Here is a 12,353-nt window from a genome sequence, read left to right as displayed (position 1 = left end):
CCTTGAAGCAGGGAGAGCTCAGATCTCAGGTTCCGGCCCTAAACCCCGTTCTGGACAGTTATTCCAGGCGCCTGCGAGGGCTTGGCAATAACTGTTGGTGACAGAATGATCACCCCACTGAGTCAAATAGGGTCACTTGAAGACAGCAATCCTGTGGATCACTGGTGGCATCATACATGGTGTGGATATGCTGGCCAAGACTGGGCAGGACGGAGTGGGGCGGTGCCAGATACCACTGGACATCTCATCGAGGCGAACACTGAAAAACCCAGGAGTACACAGGGAGGGCCTGTCCCAAAGGGGGGAGGGGAGGAGGGGAATTGTGAATTATTTATGTATGGAATTTTCCCCAAGATACTTTCAGACAGACCACAGCTGACCACAGGAAAATGCATGGACGAGGAAGACCATGGCGCTTGCATGCAGTGCTGAGGGAATACGCTTATCGCAGCATGGTACACGGCCACTTCATACAGATCCTTTAACAAGAAAGGGCTGTTTGACTATCTTCGTGGAGAGCGGCAGGGGTTGGCCATCCTCCTGAGCAGGCCTCTTCCCAGGCGCACAGGCCTACCTCCCCTTCCCACCCCAGGAGCATTGCTGTATTTAAAGACTCACATTTTATTTCTCATGTGCACACATGCAGTACCTGTGGAGACCAGAGGAGGGATTCTGATCCCCCTGGAGCTGGATTTATAAGTGGTTGTGAGCTGTCTGATGAGGGTGTTGGGAACTAGATTTCCCTTAGCCACCAAGCATCTCTCTAGCCCTGGTGCTGTATTTAAAGGGTACTTCAAGGCCATCGTAATCTACCAAGAGAGGTCTAAGGGGTTCCCCAAGGAGTCTATGGCACCCCTAGAGCTAGTCTCCTTGTTCCTGTCCCCAGCCTTGCTGGAGCCATTGCCAAGATGGCCTGGAATTTCTGACAAGGATGCCACGGGCAGTTTCTCACTACTGGATGAGCCCTGACCTGCAGGCTGAGAATGGAGCAAGATGGCCCCATGACTCTCTGCCCTCTCCATGGCCACAGTGATGATCCCCGGGGATAAACAGTCACTCTGCGGTGGCAGCACAGCTGTGGGTGGCTCTTGCTGGACCCAAGGCTCTGCCAGTCATTTGCCATCTCTACCCTTTTAACACTGGCCTCCAGCTCCCTACCTTGGTCTCCGCATTCAAAGCCCATTGGGAGGGTGTAGATAACACAGATTAAGGCTTAAAGCCTGGGATGGCAGCTTTTCTTCTAGATGACCCTGGGCTGCCTCCCTACCTCCAACAGGAGAAGCCAGGCGCCAGGAGTCAGTGTTCAGAGCGGTGACATCAGCAATGACAATGCGGCCAACCACACACCAGACCCCATATCATGCGCCCCACCATCCTCTCGTGGGAACCTTTGCTTAGCAAGTAGCCTGCCTTGGGCACCTGGCAGTGACAGTACAGTTGAACACAGGTTGCTTCTATTTTCAAGGCCAGGGGCTAAGCAGCTGGTTTCTGATGGCTGGTGAGGGCCTGATGCCTCCCGCCTTTCCTATCAGCCACACTCAGGCCAGACCCCACAACTTGGCACCTGCCAGTAACCTAAGACTACCCAGAAGGAGACTAAGGGACTTCGCATACCTGCACATGCTACACATTGGGGGTCCCACATTATGTGGAGGTAGCCTGGGAGGGACACACCCATCAACTGGCCTGTGTGTGTGTGTGTGTGTGTGTGTGTGTGTCTGCTGGTGCACAAAGATACACACACCTTCTCCCTGCATCCTCCCTCTACCTGTCCCTTCGCCCACTAGGGAAAACACAACAGAGCATCAGAGGAGACAGCCACACTGAGTGGCTGGCCAGGACCCAAGGGGATGGTGACTCACTTAGATGCACACGCACTCCCAGGCTGACCCCAGCTTCCTTGAGTCTCTCTTGTCCTCCTAGCCCGGCCTCTGGGCTTTCCTGAGGTTGTGCAGACCGCTGTGTGCCAAGCCCTATTCAGTTGTTGACTCTTACACTTTGAGGAAGGCAGGCCAAAGACAGGGGCTAGCTCAGGCAGGGATAGGGGCTGGAGCAGCATGGCTCCTCTGCCACAGATGAGGAAACAGAGGCTCAGAGAGAAACACCAACCACTGACGGGGGGAAGACTCCCCCGAATGTACCTAGGTCCGACCCCACCTCCCTGCTCCCGCATCCCATGGCAGCTATGTAGAAACTACCTCAGGGTCCCCGTTTTCATTTTTAACATTGGGCATCTGGTGCTGGGATGAATGGGACATCAGGTCTGTGGAAGGTCTGGTCTCCCATGATGCTTGTTTGCTTCTGCTTCTCAAACCCTCCTCATTCAAGAACTCATCTGAAGCTGAGCACTCAGCAGGCAAAGGCAGGCAAGTCTCTGTGAGTTTAGAGCCAGCCTGGTTTACATAGTGAGCTCCAGGATAGCCAGGGCTACATAAATAGACCTCGTCTCCAAAACAACAAAGAATCCACGTGGGACCTGACAGGGCTATTGAAAGGGTGTCTCATCCACCAGGGTCCTAAAGTACAAGGGGGAACAGGAAAATGAAGCAGCTGGGAGCTAGTTCATGGGATGCCCAGGGGTGTGGGGTGCACACATCAGCCTTCAGGCGGCACCATGGTCTCCTGATGGCTGTCACTTCCCACCTTTCTGTATGAGGTAAGGGCTATGTTTATGTTTACAACAGTAAAAACACCTGGATGTCAGGAGGTTCCTGAAATCCCAGGTGAGCAGCTGCATTCAACATCATTCAGTCACTTCTGGGTGGTGGTGGGGATGTGGGGAGGGGCCAAGACAGGGCAGCATCAGACCTCATTCATCACTCACTTCTGGGTGATGGTGGGGATGTGGGATGGGCATGATCAGACCTCAGACAGAGGTAGAAACTCTGTCCCTTAGAGTCACAGTGTCCCCCTCTAGACCAGAGACACTGCGGGGACAGGTCTCCGCAGGAGACAGGACAGCAGACCCCAGCTGACACCTGTGCTCTGTACTGTGATCAGAGGTCACCCAGAACGAACAAAGGCTGGGTGGCCGCTTCCCGGATGCTCAGATGGCTCACCGTTGCCTGAGAATTCTTCTGGATGGACACAGGACCCTGAAGCCACTGGCCCAGAAGAGCCAGGCCCCTGCAGTGGCTCCCAGCCCCAGGCCCTCAGGGGGGAATGATAGAGATTTTCAGCTTCTAACATATCTGAGGCCTTCTGTAGCTGAAGGGGAGACAAGCAACTCTTACTCCTCCTCCTAAGGTCCCAACAACAAGTCCAGCAAGGCACACACGGTCAGAGTTCATCCTGGGGAGCAAACACGATTCTCAGGCTTCCTTACAGAGCCTGGGTGGGAGCTACCAATAGGAATGTGGGTGCTCTCCCCAGGGAGAGCCACCTGGGAAAGTCTTTACCCAGCACGGGGGCTGGCTTCCCCAGAACCACACAGATTGAACTGTGCCTTACCCTCCTCCACCTTTTCGCTCCAGTCCCTCCCCCAAACCCTAGAGGCCCGGAGCAATTAGGGGAGAAGAGCACACAGCTGTTTGGGATATAGAGGAGGGTGGCTACAACTCAGGTGAGGTGCCCACGACCCCTCCCCCTTGTTAAAGGCAAGTCAACAAATAATGAGACACGCTGGGGTGATCTTTTGCAAGCAGGTACAGGGGATCTTTTGCAAGTGAGCGCACAGGAGTCTTTTGCAAGTGAGCGCACAGGAGTCTTTTGCAAGCAGGCACAGGTGATCTGGGGACGATGGCGGCAGTTTGGTTCCGATGATAACCCTACGCAAGACCTTCACAAAGCCATCTAACAGGTACAGCACGACAGAGCCCACAGGCACACGCAGACAAGCTCTGGGCTTCCTACAGGGCAGCACCTTCAAGCCTGAGAATGTGGCTCTCATGGCTCCCTTGTCTCACAGATTGGCTGGGTCCCACCCAGGCCCCCACACTTGCCTACGGGGTTTCCAGGGAGTCACCTTGGGGCACCTTCTCCAGCCCTGAGGCTGGCATACTGTACTGACACCTAGAGAAAAAAATATCACAGGATGCTCACCCACAGCCACCTCTGTACCTATGCCCTGGGGCCTGATAGTCCTGCTGAACCACAAGGTCAGCCCACAAGCTGCCCATAGCCTGAGTGGGGCAGCTGTTGGCTCATGTGAGCCCCTCACTGCTACCACAGTGGCTCTGTTCCCTTGGAAGAAATGTCTCCTGAGGCCCCTGGGTGGGCTTCAGGCACAGATCCAGGCTACTGAGGAAGCTTCCAGCCTCTTCCTGTGTCCCCAAAGCAGAGGGCACCAGCCAGCAGATGTCCCATACATACCAACCCAACCACAGCCTTCTTTAGCCATCAATGGTGTACAGGAATGAAACACTCTTAGACACACGGAAACCAGAGAGGCAGTCCCTGTGTGCAGCCTCCTGACTCCCTCCTGCCCTGATTAGCCGTGGGTCCCCAAGCCCCAAGAGATCATTTCCTTGTCCCACCCCTGCCCATGGCCACCTCCTGGGGTTCTCCAAGGAACACCAAGACCCTGTGGGGGAAAGACAGAGCAACACTGTGCAGGCCTCACACCGGGCACAGCACGGAAGGGCAGAGCAGGTCAAGAACACCGGCTGGTGACCAAAGACAGATCCTTCGGGACACCCTGCCCAACCCTACCTGGATGCAGCGATCTCGGCCTTCTGCTTGGCGATGGTGGCCGCCCCCTCGGCCGCCTCCACAGCCCGGTCCACCTTCTCCCGGATCTTGCTGGCGCGCAGGGGGATGAGGTTCTTCCGCTTGCCACTCACGAGCACGTTCTGCTTGTATTTCCCCTCCTCCTTGGTGCCATCGGGGAAGGTCATGCACCCGTAGCCGTGCCGCCGGTTGCCGACCCACTCGCCCTCGTACTTGAGCCCGTCGGAGCGCTGGCTCACGCCGAAGCCCGAGCGCTTGTCGTTCTTCCACTCGCCCACGTAGGTCTCGGTGGTGGTGGCATCGATGTCATCCTCGATGACGGCCAGCTCGGCCTCGGCCTCACCCAGGCTGATGGTGGAGTGGATGTCGCTGGCCGTGGAGCTCACCGTGCTCATGCCCGCCTCGCTGCGGAAGGAGCTCTGCTTGCTGCGCTGGCTGGCCAGGCTGCTCTTCGACTCGGATTTGCGCAGCTTCAGGCCGCTCAGCAGCGAGCGCCGGAACAGTCCCTTCTTCTTGCTCTTCAGGATCTCGGAGTCACTGTGGGCCACCAGCACGAAGCCGCCGCGGGCCACGGCCGGGCTGCCGGCCACTGCCGGGGAGGCGTCTGGGTGCAGCGCTGCGCCGTTGGTGTGCTCGCTACGCAGGGAGTTGATGGACGTCCTCAGGGGCGAGCGGATGACCGCGGCCATGCCATAGGGGACGCTCTGGCGCACACCGTAGCCCTGGCGCATGCCACCAACCCATTGGCCCTGGTATGTCCCTGGGGAGACAAAGGAGAGAGGGGTGAGCTCCTGGGGCAGGATGTGAGTGACGGGCCTGTGGAAGACCCACATCCACCTGCCCCTCTCGGAACCTCACTGTGAGAGTGAAACCCGGGTGGGTTTACCTGGGCCCAGAGGCAGAGGGGCCATAGCGAGGCTGTAAATTGACCTCACTGATGGTCATATTCAAAGGCATTCCTTCCTATCTTGTCGCCTACGGCTGGGGTGGGGTTTGATACAGAGAGGTGGAGTCCAGAGTGACCCTGGGGAGCCTTCAGAGGGAGGTCACAGAGGTGAGAAAGCATGGCCCCCGCAGGATGCTGAGGGCTGTGAAGCTGTTAAGGGCACAGGCTCACCTTTGGGGGAAGGAGGTACCCACTGTTGCTATAGGAGATATCCCAGGAAGTTTGTCAGTCCACACAGTGGAGACACCCCAGAAGAGCTTCAGGTGCACGGGAAAGGGACATTAAAATTAGCAGGTCACAAACACACAGTAGAATCGGGAGCACAGAAACAGCCCCCTCCCCCGGACATTGCACTGTCCACAGGCTTGCAATGCCTTCAGAGGCCAGAAGAGGACATCAGCTCCCCTGAACTGGGGTTACAGGAGGTCATGAACCACCTAACATGGGTAACGGGAACTGAACTTGCGTCTGTTGGGAAAGCAGTGCACACCTTTAACCACTGAGCTGTCTCTATGGATGCTCTACCTTATCTTTTGAGAAGGGTCTCCCACGGAACCTGGAGCTCACCAGTTTAGGCACACTGGTTGGCCAGCAAGCATCAAGGACCCTTCTGTCTCCACCCTCGGTGCTGCGATCACAGGCACGCACCACACGCCTGGGTGCTGGGCTTGAACTGGGGTCCTCGCACTAGTGACAAGCACAGTACTGACTGAGCCATCTCCCCCAAGATGGCTCTAAAAACAACGAGGGGACACTCAGCTGCGTCTCACCCACCCTCCCACCCCTCAGCTCTCGTCTTGCTTGGTGACCCCTGCAGCTTCCCTATCTGTAGACAGACCAGCTGTCCTTACAGGGCAGACCTAACCTGGACCCAGCAGAAGAGATCACCACGCTGGGAAGGGATCGCCCAGCCCACTCCAGCAGATGCCCTGAGGCTGACACTGGTATCACTCTGAAGCACCAGGAGTCAAACCAAAAGATTTTAGCACAACTTTGGGTCTCTCCTGTGAGACAGGAGAGGCAGGATTTTTTTTTTCCCCTTTTTTCAGATGTGAAATGACTGGGAATCCATAGCAGCTGCCTCCCCTTACCCCTTACTCCTCTCCATCCCAACCCCTCTCCCTACTCTCTATCACCCAGCCCCCTTCCTCATTTACAGACCTCGGAGATAATTGCACACCACTGTCAGGCATGGGCCAGGCAGCGCCACCTAGGGTCCACGCACCGTCATTACTCCTAGCTGTCTTTCCCTTACAGCCCCAACAGTCAGTGGTCCCGGCCTCACCAGGCTTGTTCACAATGCTCTGAGTTCACAGAGCATCTCCTTCACCAAACTTCTCCCACTCAACTCCTCCGGGTCAACCTAGCTCATGTCTCTCTCCAGCCAGTAGCAACACACACCAGGCATTTGGACCAACCATCCACACAACTGCATGGATCCAGGATAGTAGCAGGTCCCTAAATGGCCCAGAAAGAACCTTCCTGGCTACCCAAGCTCCAACTCCATACTCCAGGCATGTAACTCTCTACTGAAATGTGGCTCTCGGCTCAGGACAGACATGCATAAAGTGCCCATCTGCTCAGAGCTTTGGAAAACCTGCCGAGAACTGTGGCTTCCTTGGTGACAGAACACACACTCAACATGAGAGGATCTGGGATCCATGCCCAGTATTACACAGAAAGAAAAAGCCACAATGTCTCATGCCTGCAGTCCCAGGAGTTGGGAGGCTGAGGCAGGAGGATGACGACATATTTGAGGCCGGCTTGACTACAAAGTGAGACGGTATCACAAAACAAATAAAATCACAAAATAGAAGGAGAAAGGGAAGGGAAGAAAAAAGATGGCCAGCAATATAGCAAGATTGGCCTCTCCAGAGCAGAGTCTGAGACGTAGCTAACCATGGCAGTCATACGCAGGGTGGGGTCAGGGAGAAGAGACAGGGTGCAGAGGGTCCTACAGAGAGCACCATGGAATCCGCCCCGCCTGGAGGCAAGGGCAGACATCTGTATTCCCACACTGGTCATTAGGTAGCCTCAAGGCTGGGTTGGGATGGGAGCGCGGCTGCAGCAGTACTTCAGTCTGCTGTCACAAAGGCTGGAATCCGCTGGTCTGAGGGCCAGGCAGGCACCCTCCTCAGGAGTGTAGGAGCCTGAGGACAGGCTTCTGTGAACATCCCTCCTGCAGTCACCCTGCAAGGGCCTCCAACCTGATCTGTAGCCATCCTCATCCATAAAGGACAGGTAGCCTGCTGCCCAGCAGCCCTCTGCCCACAGCAGGGTGCTCTAGGAGACTGGGAGGAGGGGGATGGCAGCTCTCTTGGCCACCGAGTGCATGACACCGAGGGCTCAAGCTGTGTCTGTGGGCTTCGGCCAAGAAGTGATTTTCCCAACTGTTCCGGGGTGGGGGGGGAGAGGCTGTGCCCATGTCACCCAGAGTAAAGAAAACACCAGGGAACTGTCACAGCAGGGACTGTGCCAGCCTGGCCTCTCAAGTGACCACAATGGACACAGCACTGTTGTCCCTGACATGAAAATCACCTGCTGAGCTTGTATTTGAGAAGTGAAACACAACTCTCTGAGGCCCTGGCTCTGACCATGGAATCAGGATTTCAGACGAGTGAGTCCTGTCATCACAGAAGCACATCCCAGTGTCTTAGGGACAAACACAGAACAGGGAGCTAGAGAAACCTTGCGCCTGCCATAGCACACCTAGTCACAGCATGTTCTAGAACCTTCTTTCCTTTCCAGTGGGCCTCTTCCCTGCTATTAATAAAGGCTTTATAACAGTCTGCTACATGGGTGTCTCCTGTCATGGAAGTTACTGCTGGGTCTGACCTATGGGTCCTACCTCATTGTTTTGCTTTACTTACTTCATATTTATTTATTTTGGTGCCAAGGACTGGATTCAGGGCCTTACACATGCTACACACCAAGTTAAACTCTCAGCCTCTTTATAGTAACTGATATTCATGCGTAAGATCAAACCTTGTCCTTAAGACATGTCCCTAGACCTAAACTCCTCAGTCACAAGGAAGGTTTTTCTCAAGGCCTTTGGAAAGTTATCCTCAGAAAAGGCCATCCTCGGGCCATCACCAGCCACAAAGTGACATTCAAAAGCCTCACTCAACTCTGGAGAGCTACCGATAACAGAGTTAGGTATGGACTGGAGCGTGTTTACCCAGGAACTGTGTAGATACGTACTCTTTAAGGAGATGATTAAGCTGGGAAAGAAGTGGGCAAGACAATGAGGCAGGAACCAAAGGTCTCAAAGGAACCAAAGCCCTAGGGTGAAGCCCAAGAAAGCACAAAAGGAGAAGACCAAATACAGAGATGACGGTCTCCCAGAACATAAAGGGTCTGGGTGCTCTGACTGAGGGCCTACATCACACCAATGATGAGGGGGAGGATGTGGCAGTAGGAAGCTTCCAGAAAGACACAAAAGCAGAGCATGCAAGATACACTTTGCTTGGCCAAGCATTGTCGGCACGCACACCTTTAATCCCAGTACTCGGGAGGCAGAGACAGGTGGCGCTCTGAGTTCAAGGCTAGCCTGGGCTACATAAGGAGTTCTAGGACAGCCAATCCTGTCTTGAAAAACTAAAACAAAAGATACACTGTTCAACAGATAGAATGACACAAGACCTTACAGCAGCAAGGCTTCCCTGGTGTGAAACTGTAACCCCCACGTGGCACAAATTCTGAATAAAAATTATTTTCCTTCTGCATTAAACATCAATACATCAAGCAAATGATGAAGCCACAGAAATGTGATCCTCTAGGCATCCTCTCTCAGAAAGCTGCTGCAGGATATTTTCCACCAAAATGAGGGGGGAATCTAAGAATGAGGAAGACATGATGATCAAATAGGAACTAGGGAGAGATGCTCCAGGGTGAGGGCTCTGGGAAGAGACCTCAACCTGTAAACAGACTTGAACTTGTGTGGTTAGAGGCAGAGACTCCCACAGGTGAGAGAAAAGCTGCATTGAAAGACTTTCTTATTGAGCATCTGAAGGGTGGGGAAAACTGACCAATGATTTAAATAAAACAATGCAATTAAAAAAGAGTCAACTGCTAACTCAAACTGTGCATGGAAAATGAACATGGAAAAGGAACATTGCTTGGCTCAGCACTAATCCAGCTTGCAGTTGCAAGGACGAAAAACACTGAGCATGGATTCAGCTTTTACACTGTGCTATAATGCTGGGATGGCCAGGGAAGGGGAAAGGAAGGGAGAAAAGGGCAGAACAGGGGAGCAAGAGTCTGAAGCGCTCTGTCTTCTGGGGTAGAATGTTGAAGATTTGACACCGAAAACCCTAGACAGTCAGAGTCAGCCTCTGAAGGAATGTGATGTCCAGCTGTGCAATGTGGCACACCTGATTGTCACGGCTTGCCTGAACTCACAGCACTGTCCCGGCTCTACTACTTACAGTCTTCATAAAACCGTGGGGGCATGTGATCTCAGAAGGGAGTAGGGACGGAAGGAGGCCAGAAGACTGACCAGAGGAAAAGAGCCACCAGGCGAGAGTCAGACAACAGGGGGAGGAAGCAGGATGGTGACCAGAAGGTGGACAGTATGCAGGACACGTGCATTGTGTTTGCATAACACAAGCATGGTCAGAAGGGGTCGCAGGCAAGACCAGAGGCCAGTGGGGCTGCGAATACAACCCATCCTCACCCCCATGCCGCCTGAACGAGAGCTTCCATGAACAGCACAGGACAATGAGCTTGAGGATCCACCGGTGTGATCCTCCTGAGCCTGGGGGAGAACGAGACTGAGATGCGGTTAGCCATGGGAATGACAGGCTACACCGTAGTGGCCCCCAGCATGTGGGCTTGGTGGTAACACTTTTCTCTTGGCTCACCACTGTCTGCACTGAAGTGCTCTTCCTTGTTCTGGCAGGACAACATGACTCTCCCAGCAGTTCCAGGTTTAGAGAAGTACAGTGTGTTCCCACGGAGGTCCCAGGGTCTCTGTATATCCCTATGGTGGTCCCCAGGGTCTTTGTGTGTCCCCATGGAGGTCTCCCCAGGGTGCTTCCATGTGCCTCTCATGAAATTCCCAGGCCTGCGTGTCCCTATGGAAATCCCCAGGGCATCTGTGTGCCCCATGTAGAGACCCCAGAGACTCCACATGCCCCTGTATCCTTATCACTCTTCACAAGCTTCCAGCTATCTGATGCAAAGTGGGTTTCTGGCAGCTCATAACCTCAGGGATGGAAGAATGACCCTCAGTGACCTTGGCTCTGCCCACTGTGCACATGGCAGTCTGTGATACTCAGCACCCAGGGTTCAGGGACTCTCCGTGGGAAGCTGGCATGACCCAAAGGCTGGGCTTCGGGGCACAGGGGGATGACAGGAAGAGGCCTGTGCCAAGAGGAGAGAGTACGTTCACCAAGGGTTTCCTTATCCAGCACCACGTTCTTGGTTACCCCAGCCTTCCCATCCCCTTAAAACTTCTAAATGTAGGTGGTCTGATGAGGGCTCAGCTTCCGGAACTCCCTGAGTGAGATGTGATTGGAGAAGCCCAACCTCAGGTGAGCCTGGGATGAGCCACGGTCTGGATTGGAACGTCACTCTGAGGTCAGGGGTTAAAGGCCAGATCCCTTGAAGGGAGCTAAAGGGAGGGGGCAGGAGTCTTTAAAGCATTGGCGGTGTGGCCTTGAAGACTATAATGGGGCCCAGCTGCCTCTTCCTCTCGTGTGTCCCCTACGAGGTGAATGATATTCTCACCATGGACTGGGACCTCCAAGCCTTCTCGCTATATACTTGGTTAATCTCGGCTGTTCATTACAGGAAGCAAGCCACCACGCTTGGAGACCTAACCCATGAGAAGAGAAAGCACAGCGCACACGATGTTCACAGCAACGGTGTCCACAATAGCCCAAAGACAGAAACAACCCCAACGTCCACTCCGGAAGGACAAAGCCAGTGCGGTCCATCTTGGTAATGGAATATTACCAGCTGTGGAAAGAAACAACACCGACACAAGCTACTGTGCGGGTGAACCTTGGACACATGAAGGTCAGTGAGAGAAACCAGCTGCTCAAAGCCACCCCAGCTTGGGCAGATCCGCAAGACAGACTGAAGAGCAGAGACGTGATCTTAGGTGCAAGGTCTCGCCGAGATGGTGAAACCAGCAGGCAACTGCCTGTGCTGATGGATTATGGCTCCTGGAATGTTCTAGAAACTGCCATGCTTAACACTTCAAATGAGTGAACTGTGCACCGTGTAAGTTTATGTCAATAAAGCTGAGGAGTTTTTAGATTAATTTATTTTATCCATACAGGTGTTTTGCCCGAATGTATGTCTGTGTACCATGTGTGTACCTGGTGCCCGTGCAAGCCAGAAAAGGGTGTCAGATCCTCTGACACTGGAGTTACAAGTGGTCACATGCTGCCATGTAGGTGCCGGGAACTGAACCTGGATCCTCTGCAAGAACCACTGAGTCATCTCTCCAAGGCTGGTTTGTTTGTTTGTTTTGCTTTTAAGCTCTCAGTCAGAGGGATGCTGGGCCTCGGGTGGGCTTCACCAAGTTTGAGGAGGCAGTGACAGCCTTCTTTTGCCCTGATCATACAGTGGAAGGGTCCTGCCCCTTCTGCTGTCCATTAAAATCCCCCATCTACTCTAAAAGTGGGAGTGAACAGGGACCTCCTACTGTTGTCATATTCATAACTACAAAATCCCTGTTCTGGGGCCCGCGGCCTGTGACTGTCCCCCATGAAAACAGCACGTCCAGTCC

General features: G+C 54.1%; 1 protein-coding gene across 1 annotated transcript in view; it reads right to left on the bottom strand.

Annotated features, from left to right (window-relative positions):
- Jph3 (junctophilin 3) overlaps window positions 1–12,353 on the bottom strand; it is a 56,154-nt gene that overhangs the window by 30,499 nt on the left and 13,302 nt on the right. The window contains exon 2 of the mRNA XM_055620899.1: window positions 4,651–5,428. Within this exon, the coding sequence (XP_055476874.1) occupies window positions 4,651–5,428 (778 nt within the window). The remainder of the gene's footprint in view (window positions 1–4,650; window positions 5,429–12,353) is intronic.

Source organism: Psammomys obesus, unplaced genomic scaffold (assembly GCF_907164565.1).
Source record: "Psammomys obesus unplaced genomic scaffold, mPsaObe1.curated_primary_1811, whole genome shotgun sequence".
Taxonomy (NCBI): Eukaryota; Metazoa; Chordata; class Mammalia; order Rodentia; family Muridae; genus Psammomys; species Psammomys obesus.
Note: the sequence above shows the minus strand (reverse complement) of the source record. Positions and strands in the feature narration are given on the sequence as shown.